Consider the following 22,002-nt stretch of genomic DNA (forward strand, 5'->3'; position numbering starts at 1 on the left):
ATGTCTGTTGAAAACTTTGTGGGAGGTTTCTCCACGCCGCTTAGCCTGCCGATTCCGGCTTTTCTACACTCCACCACTTTCTGGGCGTATATATTTTGCATCGTGTGGTAAGTTTCGCACATAATCGAGCTGGTACCGTCACAATGCAAGCTGACCTTTTGTTGGTGATAGGTTGCATAGATACATTCGTTTGCTCGTCCATTGCGTCAGCCACTGGACTTATAAGTCCAAACCAATTCTAGAAAAACCAAAATACTCAGCCAAAGATGTCACTGTTGTTATTCCTACAATCCACCACACCTTTGAGGAGCTCCGGCCGTCTCTTGAAAGCATCATTGCATGCAACCCATACGAGCTGCTCTTAGTGACAACAGCAAGCAAGATCGATGCGCTCGAGGACTTGGCCGATTCGCTCCGCGAATCCGGATACAAGAGCATCCGCGTGATGTGCACGAGTGTCGCCAACAAGCGGCTGCAAGTGTGCCTTGCGCTGCCCAAGGTCGAAACCGAGATCACGATCATGGCTGATGACGATGTCACCTGGCCCGATACTCTGATTCCCTGGATCCTGGCCCCCTTTGAGGACGACAAAACCGGAGGCGTCGGTACCTGCCAGCGCGTCAAGCGCATCTTGACGGGAGCTTGGTCGACTCGCATCTTCAACTGGCTTGGTGCGGCCTACATTGAGCGCCGCAACTTTGAAATTTCGGCGACTCACAACATCGACGGCGGCACCTCCTGCATGTCTGGGCGGACGGGTGCCTACCGGACGGAGATCCTTCAGAGCCACGAGTTTCTCGAGGGCTTCCAAACGGAGCGCTGGGGCAAGTTCATTCTCAACGCGGACGACGACAACTTTGTGACCCGCTGGCTAGTCAACCACGGATGGAATACGTGGGTGCAGTACGAACGGGAGTGCGAGGTGGAAACGACGCTTGAAAACAGCGCCAAGTTCCTTTACCAGTGCTCTCGTTGGGCTCGCAGCAACTGGCGAAGCAACTATACGAGTCTCGTGACAGACAGATATGTTTGGACGTGAGTTTTCTCTTCTTTACTTTTTGGGGGTGGATGGTTTTCTGTGATCCTTTCGTGTGCCCAAAAACCTTCAGGTTTTCGAAAGAAACAAGACAGGATGACAGGGAGGGGGGACGAAGAGCACGGCCTGGACGGGATTGAACTAGTTTTGCTGCAGACTTGCTGATCATTTTCTGACCTTAATCGCAGGCGCCAACCCTGGTCGACTTATGCTCTCCACATTGCGACGTTTACATCACTTGCATTCGCTGTCGATCCGCTGCTATTGTTTTCGTGCTGGCGGGCAACTGAGGACTGGGATCCCACCTTTCGCCGGTATGCGATCTTGGCGCAGTTTGGCTTTATGTTTGGCTTCACGAAAGTGGTCAAACTGATGGGCCTTTTCCTCCGCAACCCGAGCGACCTCAAGTTCCTGCCTGTGTCGATTGTTTTTGGTTATTTTCACGGCATCATCAAGCTTTACACGCTCTTTACTCATAGAACGGTATGGCACCCATGGCCCTCTAGCTTGCCTTTCTTTGTATATGCTGTCTTACCACGCAAAATTAGCCAGCTGACCGTTTTCTATTCTAGACGTCATGGGGCAGCCGTGATGATGCCGACACCAACGACAATATGCGCCTGGCACCATGGCCACGTCGCAGTCCGAGCCTTCGCACGCCGCCCAGGTTGGACAACGAGCTTCCACAGCATACACAAAAATCTCCGCCATACTGGTCGAGTGTCAGACAGCAAGAACACATGCTGCCAACCAAGTGGCAAACAGTCACCGAAAAGTCGGCATTGCTCGAGAACAAGGCCTACTGAAAGGTGATACACAAAACACAGAAAGGATGACGAGAAAAACGGAAGAGCAGTGCCACACGATCATACCGGCCCTGTGGGACACTATAACGGCGAAACCGCGCAAGCACAGCGTCAACCTTTTGTCCTACGAACGCCAAAGTTCATCACGCCCGGCAAGAGGAAACGTCTTTTGTCCGAATGATACACACTATCACGGGTTTTTCTAATTTTCAGATTCGTCATTTCATTATCCTACCAACACGAACCAAATCACACAGATACTCAGCCGTAGGGGACAAGAAATCTACAACTATCCGTGCCACGGCCATTCAGGACGCAAAGCAAATACAAAACTGATATCTGATAACCATGCCCTCCCACACACCACAACACACCCTCCGCTCCTCGCCCGTCATATTTCCTCTTTTCTCCACTTCTCCCCATAAATCCACTAATTCACTTTTTCCATATCTTGTTAGGAAGAAAAGGCAAATAATTCTGTTTACAACCAAATGAGAGGTACAACAACCTCTTTCGCTACTTCATTGGGGCTGTGTTTGGAGAAGGCCGAAACCTCTCATATCGCCATTTTTATTACCTTCCACATGTTTTACTTTTTTCTAAAAGTCTGCGCATTTTCTCGAAAAAAATTTCCCCTTTTCTCAGTTCAGTTTATGGGAACATGAAAGAAAAGGTCTACAAAACTTAAACGAGAGCCACAGGCCACTACGGAGAATATAGGAAAGAGTTTTTTCTGGATACCATATTGCCGTTTGGTAATTACACCTCATTTGAATTTGGGGGGAGGCCAATTTGTGCAACAAAGATGATACCCTTACAGTACTACGGTGGAAAGAGAGAGAATGCAGGCCCCAACTCTTTCGCTACGGATTTGTCATTGACTTTGGTTTTGCTGGAGCTTCCTTATGAAGCAGGAAAAGTTTCCGTATTTTCAAAATACATTCGTCTTCTGAATCCACATACTTCATAAGGCCATTAAAATACACGCAATAATTTGTGGCCGAGTAAGACGACACGCCGTCATATTTTTCGTCTTTCCTGACATGTCATCAACCTTTTTTGAATTCATTTCTTTTCTTCCGCTTCTGCATCCAAACGAGCTGCGGCAGGCCCAAAGAGGAAGTCGCAGGCACGCGCTGTCTAATCGGTAAAATAAGCAGCCAGTATGGCAATGTAACATTATTATTGGGTTGGATTATTTCGACAAGTACGACATACGATGCGGGTAATGCCATTCGGGGATGGTGGCACGTTTATTCGGCGTCCAAAAGATCCCCCAGGCAGTCAAGGAATACATACGACATTCGCATGCGGGCGCATCGTAGTGTATTTGTCGTACCAGCTTTATTTTCCTTGCCACTACCAACTGGCCAGGCCAGACCAGCACTCAGCACAATTTGGCAGTGGTCAGTGCCATCAGCCTCAAGGGTAAGACCACCCTGATCCCAGAGATGGACAAATGTGTTTACGAGGCTCTTCGGACGGCATCTCATAGGTTGGCTCAGCTAGCACTGGTTCGAGAGGTCGTAAGCCCCTGGTGAACAGGGAAAGTGCATCACAAAAAACAAAAGCACTTACAATCCATTACACGACATCCAACGTGACATGTGTCGTGCTTTCCTTCGGTCTCCCTCTCTTGCCTTCTGAAATACCTATGACACTTTCGTTGCGTGGCAATACTATAGCTGCAGTGTGTTTTACGAGATACTTTGAAGGGGTTTGGTGTCAAAGGCGCTGTCTGTTCTTCAACGGACCCTGTTCCCTGCGCCCTTGGTGGACTAAAGACGGAGAACGTGTGCACATCGTTTTAGGATGCGAATCATGTCTCCATTTTTTTATCCCCATCCATCGAGAGAGAGAAGAGAAGAAAACAGCTCAGTGCAAACAGCAGTGAGTGAGACTGGTCCTTTCAGTGGCCATGGCATGCATGGTTGGAGGAACGGAAGAGGAGTGCAGGAGGGGTAGAGCAGACAGGGTGAGGACAAGGGAAAAGACTTGGGGCCCCTTTTTTTGCGGAGAAACCTGGTTCAAAAATAGTCGTCGACGCCATCATTTTTGTTTCGTTTTCTGGGCAAGGGACTGAAAAAGGAAGCTCTGGGCGGATCCCAACCAGCTACCCATAGCTCATTTTTAGGCGACATTGAAGGCCCTGGCCTGGCCAGGCCTTCATGGAACGGAAGACAAAATGGAGGGGCGTGTTGACAGGGGATCGGCGAATCGCTATTTACACTATCAGAAGAAGCATATTGCCGACGCCTTTTCGTTTGTGACAGCAAGAGGACACGCCATTTTAGGAAAAAGGCAAGGTCCGGTCCTGTTTGCCTCGTCGTTCATAGTTTTATCTTTTTTCCAGCTGTGTACTCCGTACTCCGTCCTCTGTAATCTACCTTCTCGATGAATCCATAGTATTATTTACTTTTGTATCCCGTCCTACTCGTACAGGAAATATTTTGCACTGTATTTGCACAGCCAAGGCTGCACTCCACGTGGAAGAAAATGCGTGGCGGCGCTGTTGCAGAAAGTCGGTTTAATTTATATTAACTGTATTATTATTCCGAAGTCGGGCAACGCTCTATTCCAAACAACAGAAATAGAGCAGCAGAGCACGAAAGCAAGCGTCACAGAGAATCTCCATCTCTTGGTAGGCGTATTATCACGAGCCGCTCACGACGGGAAGGGCACAATAATCAGCTCCTCCCGCATGTTTTCTGTCTAGCAACAGACAACGCCAGTTACCAATGGATGATAACATCACAAGTCAATGGAGTAACAAAGTATGTAGTACGTCGTATTACGCCCCGCTCTGTTAGCTGGCAATCATTATTCTTGGCAAGCATTTTTCTGGCCCTGTTTGTTTTGTTTCTTTCGGTTTTCTTTCTTTATTCTAATCCTCCCTCATCGCCGAGCATTAGCCCCCAATGCAACCTAGTTACGTGCATGAGGTTGACACTTGCATGCTGCAAGGACGCAACCCCGAGCAAAAAGCAAGCATGAACGCTGGCCCAGGCCACAAACGCAATGCACACGAAGCGAGGCGTGCCCGCAAAAGTCCAAAGCGAGAGAGGCGGTTGTGCCCTATTACTTTAGCAGGAAGATAGCAAGAGAGGGAGGAGTTGATAGGTGACCAAACTACTGCATGTGTGTGTGCCAATCGCCGCATCTAGCAAAGTGCATACGTATTTGTGTAGTAGGCGCTGAATTGGAAGAGGTGGGTGCTACGGAAGACAGTGGAAAAGGGAAAGGTTTTTTACGAAACTGCAGCCGCCGAGTTTATGTCTTATCACAGCCACGCGTTATACTTTGCTGTTCATGGAGACCGAGCAGGGTTTTTTCGTCTCTTATTTCATTTCGTTTTGAGACCCACACGTGGAAGAAAAAAAAGCATAGCAGATGCTTTTGTACTTCGTAGAATCAAAAAGCAAAAAGTTCAGAGCACGACCAGGACATCTTCGGCCGTTTAGAGTCCAGTGCGGATTGTTGGCCTGCCCTGGTCTGACCCTTACAATGTGATATCCGACTACAAACAAAGCGCCCAACGTTTCGATGAGACAGATGAAAAGGCGTCAAGCATTGATAGCCAAATGGTCCCGTCCTGGTCTGTGCAAACAGTGTTCTCAATTCCACCCCATGCAAAAAAGAAGGTTCAAAGACAACGATGCATTTGTGAGGAGAGCCGGATATGGCCGCCCCCTTCCGCGTGGGGAGCGAAAGTACGAGGAAGGAAGTTGACAATACTGCATCTCACTGACTGCAGTCGTTCAGACGGTCTTCCCTGAAAGAGGAAAGAGACCTTGGCTCCACGGCGGGAATAATGAGCGGATGGACCAGCGTGCGATCTTCGAAGGAAAGACCACCAGCCAACGCTAAAATCAACAGGGGATGAGGTAGAGGGTAGGCACGATGGACGATGGGACGGGGGAAGCCAGAGAAAGAAAGAACAGCAGAGAAAGGAAAGATGGGAGCTTGTGTGAGAGGGCGATAAGTAGAGCAACTTTTCTGCTCAAAGGGGAACGACAACGCACGAAAATGAATGACAAGAGGATCAAGGAAGTGCAGAATATTGTGCAAGGAAAGGATGGACAGTCAGGTTAGACCGTTGAACGGTGCAGAATCGGAGGAGAAAAGGACGACGCGAGGGGATAATAAAAGTGAGACAATAAACGATAAAATCGATAAAATACGTTTGTTGCACATATGCTTTAAAAAAAGAAAGAGCGATACGCTGTCGTCCTCCAGTCAAGATGGAAACAGCAAAAAAGGACGGAAACGAAAGATGGAGCCAAAAAGCGCAACTAATGCACGATGCAGAAGTGGGCGACAAAAGCGTCTCCACCCCCTCCTTCCTGTTCCGATGTGAGTGAGGAAAGATGCAAAATAGGAAAAAGAAAACGGCCAAAGAGGGTAAGGAAGGCACGAAGGGTTGCAGGCGCTGCAAAGTGACGCCACGCCGCCTGCATGAAAACTGCACGAACAAAGTCCTACGCAGCAACTCGCAGAAACTCGACGACACAACAGGGCAGATCAAAGGCCGAGGAAACTCACGAATCCACCTACCATGGGCGCCATCACAGCCGGTCGAGCGTATCAGTGCGGTAACACAGACTGCTGTAGTACGGAACGTGGCGCAAACCAAAACGAACCAAGACAACAAGCCCAAATATCACAAATAGCTTGGCCGGTGTTTTTGTGCAAGCGCTTTTGCAAGTTACTGCACAGGTGCTATGAAAGAAAAGACATGAGACATATATGGAAGGCGTAAAGCGTATGTCGAAAGCGAAGCCATGTTTGGCTACGAAAGGTCAAGAAACAAGGGGGGGTGAGAGAACACGAGAGAGGGAGAATGACAAACGAAACAATCCACAGTGTCTGGACTGTCTGGTTGAATCCACCTGCTCCTCTGAAGGAGGGGCTATGCACTGCCTGCAGTAGCTTGAGGCAACAAAGTCAAAAGTCCAAATGGAGAAACGACAAGGCCGACGAGCCTCATTGCCTTGTTGCCGTGTTGAGAGGACGCTCTGGTCCCTGGCACGTCCTGGACATGATCGTCCCTGGACCTGCATTTCAACACCATCCTTCCGTTCTGTCTTCCTTGCTTGCATATCGTCTTCGGAGAATCTGGTCCTTGGACGCCCGACTTTGCCGGCGTTCTGGCACTTGTTATGCAGGCCACGAGATACGAGAGGGGCGAGTGTTTTGGTTTGTATTGCCCTGTCTTACTGCTCACAGGAAAGGCTGAGCTTACGAGTCTGGACAACGACGGTACGGATGGCGATGGCGATGCACGGAATCCGCAGGGAGCACAGACGACACCGACCAGGCAAGCTTTTGTTGCCTGCGGACGGGTCAACCGGCGAGAACACACACGACGAAAAAATACTAGGTGGCAAAGGCACGGATGTAGGATGTTGGACGGTCGTGGTAGCATGCCTCTCGCGTTTTTGCGTGTCGTTTCGATGCGGATATGTCGACTTATTTCGGAAACAAGACCGCCAGAAACAAGACCGCCAATGCCCGTTCTGTTCTGCTGTTCGTTTCTCTACTTTCAATGGCATCCCCTCTTTCCCCGAGAAGCAGTTGCACAAAGACATGGACAAAGATTAGGAGACAGTAAGAAGATAGTGAGGAGGGGAGAGACCCATGGACGGGGCCGACAGAACCGGGCCAGTACGTTTCGGACCTTCGTCTATTTAGGGAAAAGGAAGGCGAAACGACGACAGATGGATTCCGGCACAGTCACATTAGAGGGCTCTCACTCTTACGTATGCACCAAGAGCAATTTACTAACGACGACGGCGCTATCTTTGACGAAAGAGGAAATTCTTAAAATAATCTTGAAGATTTATATTTATATATATGTATATTGTAATCGTGTAAACCCCGACACACTGAATGTGCTCCGTACATGAACAAACGAGGCACCCTCCCACCTGGTAAGGAGGGGAGGGGATGGCCTTCTAAGATACGACACAAGACCAAGTCGTATGGTGAAGGTCTCCGAAGATGACAAGATTGAGGGGGGCTGTCAGATCGGAGGTGTTCGGGAAGCCACATGAGAAACTGGTCAGCATACCTGCTCTTCCCTACTCTGGCCTGGTCTGCACATTCCCCTCTTCCTCCCCGGTCAACCCCAGTTTGCAAATCAAGAAACGAACATCCAAGTCGATATAGGCAACAAGACGACCACCTGGTCCACCGAGCGAGACTGCAAACAAAGACAGAGCCGTCGGAACCGCTGAGGCTCGTTTCGGATCGACAGGGAGTGGCTACCCACAGACAGTGGAGCAATGTATGGCACAACTGTGCAGTGTGGTGATCCAGGCCAGTCATGAATATGTCAAGCACATAAAGCGAGAAAATTTGACTTCTCATAGGTAGTTGGTGATTCAAAGGACCGTGTGGACACTGCGACTTATACTGCATATTATTTCTTGTCTTGGCATTGTACATAGTCAGCCAGGTTGGCTGCACTTGACAAACCATCAAGACCATGAGACCATGAGACCAAGAGACCACCTATTATTGTACGATAATGGTGTCTCTTGGTGCATTTTCTAATTGTGGGAAATGCCAGGCTTCGTGGACGAGGACCAACCTCAAAACCCTAGTTTGCTTTTGCTCTTTTTTTGGTTTTTCTGTCTTTTGTCTTGTTTGTTCTTGGCACAAAAACAGGAAAAGCTCAGGTGCAACACGCCGAAATATGGACACATGGTCAACCCGCCAAAATTATAACGGTTTCACCAAGAGGAACAGGAAATATAAAAATAATAAAAATAATAAAAGTAAGAAGAAAAAAATAACAAACATAAGGGAGGATGACTGGGCCTTTTTTGATATCGTCACATTGGATAGGTCCGGTCTCGCCGCCTTCTAAGGTTGTAAGCATCTTTTCGTCTTCGTAATTTACTGCCTCACCCGGTCATAAGCGAAATCCAAGGCAAAAAGCGTCATAAATCACTGCCAAATGGAGAAATGAAAATACATGCGGAGGAAACTAGTAAATGTTCGGTTCGAGGAGGGGTGTGTGGCAACGGTAACAGGGCAACAAACACAACGCACTTCGTCGCGAGCTGCAGTTTTATGCAAAACACCACCCACATAATTCAGCGACAAACCATCCGCCTGCTTCCCTGCCGCACTCATGCAGGTCTCAGCTATGATGGTTACAGCCCTCTTTTCTTCCCGTCTTCATTTAGCCCCAAAATATTTGAGCCCGTGCTACGTTTTACTCTTGTGCTTCTGAGCACGGCATGTCGGCCAGCGAAGAATACAAATAATTAGGGGAATTAAAAATAATACGACGCACCAGAGTGATTGGGTGGTAGGCACGAAGAAGCAAGACTGAAGAAAGTCGACTGCTCATATGCATGTTTACGAAAAGAGTAAGAAATTTATCACTTTTTCTTGTCATTTTGCATTACTTGTGTGATGAGAAAGGCGGAAACGAGGATGAAAGGTCAAAGACAAAAGTAGAAAAATATCGAAAAATATCAGTAGAGATAAAATACGAGGGTCGCAGGTCGTATGGCGCATCCTTCCTGCTGTGCTTGTACGCCAACCCGGCTCCTTTTTGGTGTTATTCCATCCTTCTTGTGTCCTCTTACACTCCCATTCGATTCCAAAGCTCAGCTGGCAAAGCCACACACACAAACACACACACATCCAACCGTCGACTGCCGGGTCAACTCACACAAAACCAAACGTTAATTGGGTAAAAAGGGTAACATGGGAAAGTGGTGACCCAAAACTGTGAACATGTGGCCATGTCAGGGTCCCAGCTGAAAGGGCACCGGGACGGATCGTGGGAGGACAAGATGCCACAACAGCGCTCACTGACGACACAACAAGACACAAAAACGATACCGTCGGAGAAAAATGACGAAGTGCCAGTGAAGGCAGTCCACTTGACGTCTTGGAAAGGAGACGAACACAGTGACAGGAGGGAGCGCACCATGATACAATGAGTCTTTTTCCGTACCATGACGATCCTACCAAAATTGGGATTTATTACGGGAAAATTTGTTTTCATCATATTTCCATTAGTAAATGCATTCTTTATTGTCAACAAATGTGCATGCACCCGAGATATGACGAAGTGATACTTGGTCGCCGAACAAGAAAGTTTCTCGGATCAGAAGCAGGACGAGTCATCTTGTGCACGCTACGTGTGGTGCAGTATCTGCATTTCTTGAAGGGATTTGCCTTTTGATTTTTCTGATTTTTTTTATAAAAATGTAACACCCGTGTTTTGCTGTGCTTCCTTGTTTGACGTGCAGGTACGAGTATTCGAAGCTGGTCTGGCGGCGCGGGAACATACTCGTGTACGTATGGATGTGACTACGGAGTATTTTAGTTCTACCTATCGCGGCGCTCTCTGTACACTAGAAACGACTTACGAGACATCCCTTTCCTCTCTATATCCTCGTACATACGTTTTAATGTCTCACGAGGCGACCAGAGTCTCGGGACGGAGTGCGAGTGGGTGGTATGTGAAGGCACATAGTACCATGTTGTACGATGAAGCTATATTTTTCACATCCACAGGTCGAGCATCATTAGCACATTCCTGTAATTCACCCTCGTCGTCCTTGTTCCAGAATATCTGTAATCACCCCACCAGACGGCAAAAATATTTTTAATAAAATACAGAAGATTGCCATATTCCTTGTAGCCATTCTGCCTTTTCGCTTTTCTGTCCCTTGGACCTGTCGTGTGAGCCTCGCAGTGGGCGTGGCTTTTGTCGACGGGTCGGGTGCATGGAGGAGACGCAGGTGTATGCACGTTGACAAGCAAGCGTTGGCATATGCAGAAAACTGCAGGTAGATGTGCAGAGTGCATGCATTTATCATTTTTCGTTCCAGAAATTTAGTAAGGAGAAAGGCAGTTACCGTTTGTACAGCGCACACAAACATGCATTCACATACATACGCGAAATCAGTGCCCTTCAGAACATTCTTACTGGAGGAAAAATGACAAGAGTGAATTCGCCGCAACAGCCGCCAAAAGTATATCAAACTCTGGCAAAATATCAGAGGCAGACGCAACACAACACCGGCAGAGTGAGGTCCTTTTGCTCCGATGCCTTTGTTTCCGTGGAAGAAAAACGAATGGGGATAAATGTAGTGCACAAAATGGCACTCGTCGTAATCTAAGGGAGATCAGCCTCGTGTTCCCTTTCCACTGCCTCGAAGGAGCTCGTCATGCCCACGCGTCCTCACGTCGCGCATGTACAATCCATGTCAGCCTGTCCAATCTTTAACCTTTGTCGATTGCCAGAGGAGGTACCACAGTTTCCGGCAGCCCTGACTGCATATGATCGTGTGTCTCCCACGTATGCATACCTTCGTCTCACCTGCAGGCGACCTCCCACCCAGTCTTATTCTTCAGCTCTCTCGCCCCAAGGCCGAGTATGACATACCACATTTTGGCGCAGCATCCTGATGCATTTTCATGCACGAGGGCGTGTGCATTGATGCCCTTCAAGATGCATTTTGCGCCGTCCACAGTGATGCACACATAGGGGTGACATAGAAGGAATGCCGAACTAAAAGACCAGATGAGTATTCTGTCAGGTGTCCTAGCCTGTGTGCCATCGGTTCGCGTGGTGGATTGGCATCTGCATATACAGGACACTTCAATCAGGGCCGGCAGCTTGTCCACCCCCAGAGGTAGTCAACGGCCGAAGTATACGGTACTTTCAATATATGGAGTCACGAGCAGCGCATCTAGACCATAGAAACCCACCGTCGCATGCTCTTTTGTGCGCCGTGTGTGCCTCGTCGCTTTTCTTTGAAGATTTCAGTGTGATGGTTTCTCCACTTGTGTATATTGTTGCGGTATCATGCAAAATTGCGTGCATTTCTTTCCGTCCGTCTGCATTTGCATAATGCCGAGGAGGGGGGCCATGCACGAACGAGGGTCAGAAATTAGAAACAAGTAAACGAGAGTGGGCAGGTAGAGCTCCAATGTATTATGGGATAGTGCATCCGTAGATGCTGCATGCGATTATGTATGCGTTGTCAATATGGGGCAAGAGAATGATCGCTGAGAAGACAAAATCGTAAGGATGACCAAAAGACAAACCGGGAAGCTAGTAGTTTCCCCCCGGATGGAGCAATTAGGCGGAGCATCTGGAAAAGGATTTGGATGGGACGTGATAATTAATGGAGGGGGTGCCATTGGGAGTATCGATGACTTTTGGATTTTGAACCGGTCAGTCAGGCACCAGGGCACAAACTTGAATATGATATGAAGGTAAGCGCGGCAACCGGTGACGCAGTATGGGAATTATACAGCCATGTCGGGATTAATATGTCAAAGACACCCTTCAGACTGCAAGTTAAACCGGGGCAAGCTGCAAGTGATAGCCCGGACAGACTTCCCCGGGCGTCCTCTTCCATGATCGGCATGCTACCTTGCCGTTCGTGCCGTAACTGTCGTGTGGTAAGATGCTCTAGATGGACTTCATTCTAGAACAACTAATGTGGGAGGGTCGCTATCCATGGGTAAACCATGGGTTATTATTCTGCTGTCACAGGTCAACAAACGGCTTCGACTATTATCCGATATATTGTTGCTAGTTCAGAAGAAACTGTCTAAAGAACGGTGCACATCGTCTGTTGAGAGGAGATCGGCATAGTAAATGCAAACGAAAACAAAACAAGCCTCCCTTGGGCTTCGTCTGAGAGGAGATGGTCTGGGCCTGCGTAAGTACGCATCCATAATGACAAAGCAAACGCGAGCCTTCTGTTAACTGTCACGCAACAACGGCGTGTGTGCATATTCCATCCTTTCGTACTTCATGTAATGATCGCAAGCCATACCTTCACTAACTTTGATGAGGCAAGCCACATCTCCACCTGAACTGTGCATAATGAAGCCAACGGCCTTCTAGCTGGCCTAGTTCTCGATGGCCCAGGCGACGAAGATGCCATGGCGTCTTCTAACCGAGGCCGCAACTGATTCCTTGACAGCATCGGTCCGCTTCTCAGCAATGGCGTTGATGAATGAGATAACCTCCATGGCGGAGTCATGGATGAGCTGGTTGGTCACGTTGATATACAATCCTGGGACAGTGTCCTGTGGGAACGTGAAAAGACGTCCATCTGCCAGAGCCTGCAGCTCACGAGCCGCCTCGGCGCCTGTCATTGCGGCACCTTCAACCTGGGTGTAGAGCTTGTCCGAGGATTTGGCGCGTCGCTCCTGCTCCTCGGGCAGGCACTCGACATAGATCGGTACAAATTGCCGACCAGCATTGCGGGCGGCGTTCTCATAACGCCGCGCACCTTCAGCACCCACCTTGTCGTTAGCACGGCAGTCGGTGAAGATGATGACGCGCTGCCGCTGGACGGCGTCGACTTTGCCATTCTTGATAGCCTCGTCATCCTCGTCACCGTATACAAACTTTCGGAAGCAGGCCTCCTGCTTCGCCTGGAGAGGGGGCGAGAGACCGTCTAGACCGGTCATCAGACGTCCGCCCATGCACTCGCGACCGGGGCAACCACGGCCAGGGCACTCTTTTCCCGGACAAATCCCACCATCCGCGCCAGCTTCGCTACAGACGTTATAGCGGTGGGTGTGGGTGTTGCCGTTGATGTCGCCAACGCTCAAGCCACGCGGGCGGCCACCACTGCGGCTCACATGGCGAGACATAAGAGCGTCCCGAGGGAGATTCAGCTGGTCGGTAAACTCGCGGTCGTCAATGACCACGGCGCGGTCTTGGCCGAGCAGCTGGCAAATACACTGGGCCAGAGCCAGCTTGCCCATAGCAGGCCAGCCGTTGATCCAAATGATCGGCTGAACAGGCCGAAAAGGAGCAGGCATGTCGAGATGTTCGGGGCGGCTTCTGTTGATGCGTATATTTGTTGTCTCGAAGCTGCAAAGTCGTATCGACATATAGTCTGCAAAATCTGTTAGCCATTAGTAGTCGATCAATATAGGGGAAGACAGCAAAAGGCCACCTCGTAAAGTACTGTATTTGATTATTTCATTACCGGAGCAGAAACAGCGGACGTCTTGGAGCGCAAATGGCAGTGTTGACAGTGGATGATGCCGCTGTGAAGAAAGCGGCCCAACGTTGATGGACGACAGTTGATGCAGATGTGGCTCTTCTTTACGCTGGGAAGCTTCGGCGGAACGTTTCTTTCCACAATAAAAGCGTCCTTGCGTGCTTTTCTGCAGCCGTGATTCAAATGCTTGGATGGTTTTTCTTGCTTAGCTGCCAAGCCAACTTCTTGTACTTGTTATTGGTGTCCTATCGTGACAGGTTCGCTCGCTTGCTCGCTTCTCGCCTGGCACAGGCTCTTGAGAGATCGAACTCCTGGTCTCGAAGATTGACTTTATTGTGCTTCTATACGAGGACATGTTCTGACGGACGCGTAGTGGAGCGCAGCCTGATTGTTTTGATTGCCATGGTAATGTGATGTATGGGACAATCAGAAAAAGAGAACTGCTAAGCCAAATAATAGTGGGTTTTGCATATCTGTTTGCTATTTTTCTGGCAGCTTCTTCAGTGATTTTTTTTTCACGATCAGATCTAAAAATTAAGAAAAAAAATTCTTTTTCTTTTCGCTGCTGCCTACGAACACAGAGCTCCTTCTCTCTTCGACAACGTTGAGGTTCCCTTGTGACCCGAAAATAACTCGGAACGAGAAGAAGCCGGCCCCAAGAGAAGGAAGGAGGTGTGTCTCTAGCCACTCAGTTTGGTAAGAAGGTGTAAGTACTCCAAAAGAGAAAGAGCGAACACTTTTCACAATGTCGCTCGTGCCTTCCTCCCACGATCATGAAAAGGAGGACGATAGATTGGGACAGAAGAAAACATATTTCCTAATTAGGAAAGTAACGTTTGGCGCTAAACTAAACCAGCGAATCATAGCCCATAGCACCGAAAGTACGGGAGAAAACAGCCTGGACCAGTACGCGTTCCAGATGTTATCGTTCCCCCATAAATAGTCCCTTTTACGCGTCGTTCTTTCTTCCTGTTGCAAATCTATTGTCCAGCTCGTTGAAGGAAAGAGCGGTAGACAATGAGGCGCAACGCGACGATTGTTCTTTCCTTTCCCTTTCGTCATCTCCCCACTTTCTTGCTACCCACAAGCAACAAACCACAAGCGATGTAAAGCCTACCTACAAAGCAAAAGACGGATTCGAAGGGGGAGGATGGGGCGCAGCTCATATTGGGCTCTGTAGAAATAAAGAGTTTAATGAGTTTTGAAAGCGATGTGCAAAAATCGGCCGGACCAACGCACTTGGACAAAGAAAGCGGACATGCAGGAGAACAAAGAAAACGCTACAAGCTGCAGACGCCGGATCTGCAACGGTGCCGTGACCAGCCAACAACAAAAAGGGCACCACACACACGAATACGAAATTAAAGGAGTACAGGTGCCGTTTTTTAGTACGACCGGTTGCCGGACTCCGTCCACAGTAGCGACTCCCAGAAAATTTCACCGAGTATGAAGCAAGTGTCCGGTGCCACGAAGTCGGGAGATTGCAGGGAATACCGGTCTTGTGCTTCTTTGTTTGAACGGAAATAAATTGCGACTTGTTTCGAATAGGATTTTGGAACTAAGTAAAGAGACTGGCAAGACAAATTGAAAGAAGAGAAAAAGGATAAGGGTCAAAAGAAGACAGTGGTGATAGATAGGAAATTCGTCAATCATTAAACCTCTGTCGCCATGAAAATTAAAACGATACTTGCGAAAGGAAATAGGGTAAGTATCTCGGTATATAGAGGCAAAAAATAGAAGGAGAGAAAGTGAAAATAATATAATAAAAAACGTGAGAAAGGTAGAAAGAGAACAGATCAAACTGAGCTCTCAGTCGCACTTCCCCCCGAGATACTCAATATTCTGGCGGACCTCGTCCGTCAGGTCACCACGGTTGCGATATACGTACGAAGCGGTCTGAGGCCAAAACTCGGGGTGTGGAAGTGGCAGCTCAACAACGTCGCCGGCATTCACACGGCACGACAAGATGATAGCCGCAAGGCCAGGCAGGCCGCCAAGCGAAGGATGAGGGCCTGTTACTGTGTTAGTTTTTCAACCAGATAAGCAGTAACGACAGATAGAGACAAACGCCGGAAGAACATACGAATAGGAATAAGAACACTGCCGTCCGCCTGGAATTGGTCTGGTGGAGCGAGCTCCTTCTGGCTCGGCTGGCGGCTATGCCTTCCAGCAGCCTGCTGACGAAGCTTGGGAGGTGGGCTGTCCGGCGTGTTTGGCGAGAGGTCGGACGCAGGTCTCTTCATGCCGGTCTTGTACTTGATGGAATTTCCACCGCCGGCCGTGACAGGAGTAGAGGGCGGCTGTGCAGGCGGTCCGGCATTGGCCGACGATGACAACGCAGACAGCGGCGAACCAGGTGTGCCCACAATGGGTGAGGCAAGGATGTTGACGCTTGATGGGTGCCGGCGGTCGGTAGGCGGCCGCGGCACAGCGTCCAGCAGCTCCTGCAGGTTGAATTCACGTCGCAGCTGGAACGAGGCCCTATTCTTGTTGGCAGGCACAATATATGCAGAAACCAGCAGGCGTCCCTCGGGAGGCGGCGTCAGCCCGGCCTCGCTAGCGCCGCCGCCTTCGTTCTTGGCCGATGACGCGCCATTGCTGCTGCTGACGCTGCTGCGGCGCGGATGGCAAAGGTGCGTGGCCTTAACGTTAACACACGGCGAAAGCGTCCGTGGGGACTGCAGCGGACTGTACGGCGAGGAGGCTGCAACGGCAGACAGCGGAGCATAATGATGCTGCTGGTGCCGGTGATGCTGTGAACCTTCAGGGGTGTTGACCGTCACCAAGGGCGTCAGGTTTCGGCGGCTCGTCGGCGGAGGCAGGCTGCGTCCTTGGGTTAGACCCGGCGAAGGTGACTGAGACTGCGGCGGCGGCGGCGGCGACTCCTTTGACATCGGTGACTGTGGGAGGCCTGACAGCAGGATGGCACGGTTCTGTGCAAAAAAGGCCGATCCGGTGGACATGACCTTTTCGGAAGCTGGAGAAGCCGATCCACCGCCAGCGCCCCGTTCAGCAATGGGGCTGTTCAGGGCGAAATCCCCGATTCTCATTGCCAAATCAGCACGTGCAGACGACGGTGGTGGCGTCAACATGCGTGCGGGGCCTTCCGTAATCGGGGCCGACATGTGTGCCGCCGACGTGTCGATGGAGACGGCCATGTTGCTGGAGACTTCGGGTGCCTTGCGAGACTGGCGAGGCTGTGACTGTGAGGGCTGCGGCAATGCCGGTGGAGGTGAGGACGAGGAGGATGGTGGAGACGAGCGACGATTGATGACCTTGGTCAGGCGAGGGGCCATGGCTCAAGGGGGGTACTGGGCGAAAAGCAATTGCAAAGATGGTAAGGAAGGAAATGCGAGTGATTCGTCTGTCTCGTCTCTACCAAGTCCTGCCACGTTGATCAACAGCAAGACAGTTGGGAGAGTGGAAAATCCTGGAACGATGCAATGAAGACAAGGCAAAAGAGAGTCGGGGAGAAAAAAATTATGACCGAGAAAGATGGCCAGATGCGGGTGTGAATACCATAAATAGAAACCAGGAAAGTCCGGGAGAAAAGGCAGTAAACAGAAGAAAGAAAATGAGAAGAACAACTAAAACCAGAAACAGGAAAGTTTTCAAAGATCAAAGCAGTCGAGATGGTTGGGAGGGACGGATAGAGGGTGTGCTTCCACACTGAGTAAAGTCAACACACTTCTTTTTGTTTTCGTTTTGTTTTTCCTCTTGTTGATCCAATAATTTGCTAGGCGTCCATCCTCTGTCCGATGCCCAGCAAACACGATGTTGGAGTCTGCATGCCTTGAGTTAAATCAAAAAGAAGGGAGAAGTGAAAGATCGAAAGAAAGAAAATGAACAGAAGGGAGGAGAAATGAAAGAAAATAACACAAACGAGCGGCCAGGGTGGATGTTAAAGGCTTCAAATACGAAAAGGGGGGCAACACCAAAAGAAAAAAAAATCTCGAAAGATGAAAGAAAGAGGATGAAGGATGCAAAAGAAGAAAGAAAGGGGAGAAATGCCTCAGCTGGATGAACTAACAGTCTTTGATGCTGTGCCACACCAATGCTCAACGACAAAGAAAGCAGAAACCACAGCTGCAGTCACACACACCACATGAGACTACTGCTGCGGCTACGTCCTGCAGTCGTCGGATGAAAGAAAGAAATATGTAAGAAAAGGAGAACCAAGTGGGTGTGATGGGGTGCCGTCGTCTCCTTTCGGCGAATCACCATGAGTTCCAGGTGTTGGAGCGACAAGTTGAACAGACAAGCAATGTAAACATGATCTATCCTGCACGGCCAGGCTAGGGCTTGGTCTTGGGTCTGCTATCTTTACTTCCTACTTTTTGCCTTGTGTTCAAGACCCTGACAAATTTTCATGGTTTTCGGATTTTCTTTCGACGCGGGTGGACAAACTGGCCAGCGCCTAAAATATATGGTGGAGAGAGAACAAAGGCTGTCTGGGCCAAGTGCCGGCCCAACGGTGACGCGACTACAAAGAGAAGCGCGCGAAAAGGGCGATAAAGGGGTCTTTTTCGGAGGGGCCACGAAAACGAAGCACAAAAGAAACGAGTGGAACTAATAAAAACAAACAAACAAAACCGGGCAAAAGTCGAGGCGGTGCTCACGCCGGGCGAACATAAGAAAGAAGGAAACAAGGAATACATCAAAGGGGGTTGGGCAATGAGGTGGCCTAGCTGTGTTGTGACAAAGGAACGTCAAGAAAGAAGAGAAAGGGGAGGGGGGGTTGAGGAGAAAGGAAGAAAAGAAAACAGATAGCAATCGAACGAACCATAACATGAACGGACTCGGCAGGTCGTGTCTTTCCTTCCTGGCTTGCTTGTTTGTCCACATAGATTTCCTCGTTCAATCCTTCCTCTGTCCCACGACACCTTCAACGTTCTTTCAAAATTCTTTCCTCCTCATTACCCGTCTTCCACCGCACTTTCCTGACTCAAATCCCAGTTTAGCATATTCGTAGCGCACTACCCCTATTGCGATGTGCGAACTATTTTTGCTTCGTTGATCACGATATGCGTGGCTACAAAGCACGCTTTTCGTAGAATGAAACGGCGCCTTCTGACACCAAGGCTCGCTGGCCACGAATTCCGACAAATTACAAGGTTGAACCCAGCAAGCGGTTTAGCTTGGCTATGGTAGCTCAAGAACAAAAATAACAGGAAGAAGAAAAGAGAAAGGGGAACGGCGGAGAGCGAACGGCAAACGGGGCACGGGAGTACAAGGCACAGATTCGGACAGAGGGTCCGGCGGCAGGAGTAAAGAAGAAATATGGATCCGTTCTTTTTTTAAACAAAGAAAGGAACCAAACGAACGTCATAGGACAGTCTGCTGTGGGACCAGGGGAGAACAAGAAAGAGAACGAGAAGTGTCTCCGAGGTCTGCAGAAGCGAGCCGCCGTGCGAGGAGCAAAAAGAGGAGGAAGATAAGGGAGCCGCAAAAACAAATAATAGAATAAAAAGAAGTACAGGAAAGAGAAGCTGGAAAAGAAAAGAGATCTGGTATCGAAATATCTGATCAAAGGCAGGACACCGTCACAAGCCAGCGCCGAATGTGGCTAGAAACAAGGGGCGGCTTACTGCACGTGACATCGCGCCGCCGTGTCTGTTCGACCTCTGAGACCAATTTGGACTGTTTTGTGCATTTTTGTTGTCCTCACTTACCCAGGCCCTTTGTCTCGCCTCCGGCCTCGGCTTTCTTTGACCACGCTCGCTTGTCCGTTGTGTTCTTGTCGCTACCCTCCTTTCTTAGTTATCCCGGCGTTGGCGCCGTCTTGTCTTGGGTCTAAACTATCGGCCCAACAGCTCCTGTTCCTTTCCGGTTTCCAATACGCGTGGGATGTGATCGAGATTTTACCAGCTTCTCTCGGCTCATTCTTTCTCGAATCGCTGTACCTTACTTGTTCCGCTTTTTTCTCCACTCTGTGCCTTACCCCTTGCGACGTCTATCCGTCCGGGCATGAAAGGGTGACTCAAACGAAAACAGAAAACGGACTGTCAAACGGCCGGTCGACTCTTGACATCGACGACTATCGAGAGCTACTAGGGGCCACCAACTCTCCATTGGCAGCGGTACAACGACTCTGCCAGGTCCGAAACCGTCAGCTGCACTGCAGGTGTTACCATGGCTGACTCGGCCTTGTCTAGCGGTGCGACCGCCGCCGCTGCCGCCGCTGCCAACAACTACAAGCAACTCAAAGAGGACTTTGTCTCCAACCTCTCCGGAGGATCCGCAAACGAAGTGATTCTCGTGACGGCCGTCGCTCCGGTTAGTCTTGGTTTTTTCTTTCTCTTGCTTTCCGCGTGGCCAAGAATGCTTTTTGCATGTCTGCTGTTTTGTCTTTTCTCTTTTGTCCGTCGTTTGGCCTCTTTTTCGTAGATCTTTTTCTCCGTTTGTTCTCTTCTTCTTTGATCTTGCTAGCTGTCAGGACTAACGTTCTTCCTCTTTCTTTCATCCCTCTTTATAGGTCGCCGTTCTTGCTTGGTCTGTCCTCCAGCGCCGCCAGTCGTTTTTCCGGCCCTACTCGCCGCTCGCCTTTGTTGTCGACTTCTTCCTCAATACCGGCGCCATCCTCCTGGCCATCACACTCTACTCGAGCCAACCCCTCCTCCTCAATGGCCTCCTCATTGCCCAGACCCTTTTCGTCCTGGCCCTGCCGCGCGGGCGGCCTCGTCGTGTGGCCAAGAAACCACCAAAAGCTGCCGCCGGCTCCAAAACATCCAAACCCAGCAAGGCCGCTTCGGCCGGCGGACCGGGGCCCGTCGTCCTCCCCAAGAAGGCATTCCTGACTACGTACCGCGGTGCCATGATGACCGTCACCTGCTTGGCAATCCTGGCTGTTGACTTCCGCATCTTCCCGCGCCGGTTTGCCAAGGTTGAGACCTGGGGCACCTCGCTGATGGACATGGGCGTTGGGTCATTTGTCTTTTCGGCCGGGGTGGTGGCCGCACGGTCCGTACTGAAGGAGCAGCAGGAGCAAACGGCAGGGCCGTCGTTGGCACGTCGCCTTCTGACCTCGCTGCGTCACTCGGTGCCGCTGCTCGCCCTGGGCATCGTGCGACTACTCAGTGTCAAGGGCCTCGATTATGCCGAGCACACCTCCGAGTACGGCGTGCATTGGAATTTTTTCTTCACGCTGGGCCTTCTCCCGCCATTTGTCGCCGTGGCCCAGGCCGCGCTGCAGTTGATCCCTTCGTCGGCTGTACTGTCGCTGCTTCTGGCCGGCGCGTACCAAGTCGCCCTCGAAACGACAGACCTCAAAGCGTATGTGCTGACAGCGCCACGGGTGGACCTGATCTCCAAGAATCGTGAAGGTCTGGCCAGTTTTATCGGATACCTCGCCATCTTCTTGGCCGGCCAGGATACCGGCACGTATTTGCTACCACCCTCACGGCCGGCGACACCACAGAACACCAGTGGCGGTGCACTGGCCAGAGTGCGGCAGACACTGTCGGCCAACCGTCTCGCGGTCTGGTCGGTCGGATGGTGGGTGCTGTACCAGCTGTCCATCAACCGGGCACCGTACGGCCTGGGCTTGACCGAGTCGCGGCGTATGGCCAACCTGCCGTACGTGTTGTGGGTGCTGTCCTTTAACGTTCAGCAGCTGACCATGTTCTACCTGGTTGACAAGTTCGTGTTTGGCGGTGACAGCCAGGAGGGTGACACCGATGACAATGGCAAACAAGATGCCGCCATAGCTCACGACGAGGCCACGAGTGTGGTTCTGCGGGCCTTTAACCGCAACGGCCTCCCCATCTTCTTGCTGGCCAACTTGCTGACCGGCCTCGTTAACATGACAGTGCCCACGCTCGATGTGGGGCAAGCGATGTCCATGGGCATCCTAGTCGCGTACGCAGGCGTCGTGACTGCGGTCGCCGTCGCGCTCGAAGTGTACAACATTACAATCAAGTTGTAATGGCCCCGTGTGCCGCACGTGTGTTTTAATTGTGGAAGGTGTCATCGGCCTCGTAGTCGACCCTGTAGGATACGGAAAAGCCGTTGTTTCTACTGTACGATAGATAAAATGTAATCCATATGAGTAAATTAAATCAAGAAACAAATTGTAAAACCTGTCAACACCGCGTTCGTCCGCAGTGGCTACAATACTGATTGATCTGAACACTGAGGTCCGTCAAGCACGAGATTG

The 22,002-nt window shown here is 50.2% G+C and overlaps 4 protein-coding genes across 4 annotated transcripts; 2 read left to right on the forward strand and 2 right to left on the reverse strand.

Moving 5' to 3' along the window:
- On the forward strand, window positions 1-1,842 carry SPSK_01097 (glucosylltransferase family 2; the record flags this gene model as incomplete). The annotated part of the gene is made up of 4 exons (XM_016728028.1): window positions 1-107; window positions 172-1,035; window positions 1,225-1,519; window positions 1,609-1,842. The coding sequence occupies 4 exons, from the start codon at window positions 1-3 to the stop codon at window positions 1,840-1,842; spliced, it is 1,500 nt and encodes a 499-aa protein (XP_016584215.1).
- A 10,896-nt stretch (window positions 1,843-12,738) lies between these two features.
- On the reverse strand, window positions 12,739-13,662 carry SPSK_01234 (uncharacterized protein; the record flags this gene model as incomplete). The annotated part of the gene is made up of 1 exon (XM_016728165.1): window positions 12,739-13,662. One exon carries the CDS (start codon window positions 13,660-13,662, stop codon window positions 12,739-12,741), a length of 924 nt encoding a protein of 307 aa, XP_016584216.1.
- Window positions 13,663-15,656: 1,994 nt separating this feature from the next.
- Window positions 15,657-17,143, reverse strand: SPSK_01133 (uncharacterized protein; the record flags this gene model as incomplete). The annotated part of the gene is made up of 2 exons (XM_016728064.1): window positions 15,657-15,859; window positions 15,931-17,143. 2 exons carry the CDS (start codon window positions 17,141-17,143, stop codon window positions 15,657-15,659), a joined length of 1,416 nt encoding a protein of 471 aa, XP_016584217.1.
- A 2,836-nt stretch (window positions 17,144-19,979) lies between these two features.
- SPSK_01104 (phosphatidylinositol glycan, class W) lies at window positions 19,980-21,771 on the forward strand (the record flags this gene model as incomplete). The annotated part of the gene is made up of 2 exons (XM_016728035.1): window positions 19,980-20,123; window positions 20,323-21,771. 2 exons carry the CDS (start codon window positions 19,980-19,982, stop codon window positions 21,769-21,771), a joined length of 1,593 nt encoding a protein of 530 aa, XP_016584218.1.
- Window positions 21,772-22,002: the final 231 nt, after the last annotated feature.

This window comes from Sporothrix schenckii, assembly GCF_000961545.1.
Source record: "Sporothrix schenckii 1099-18 chromosome Unknown Cont48, whole genome shotgun sequence".
In the NCBI taxonomy this organism is placed as follows: domain Eukaryota; kingdom Fungi; phylum Ascomycota; class Sordariomycetes; order Ophiostomatales; family Ophiostomataceae; genus Sporothrix; species Sporothrix schenckii.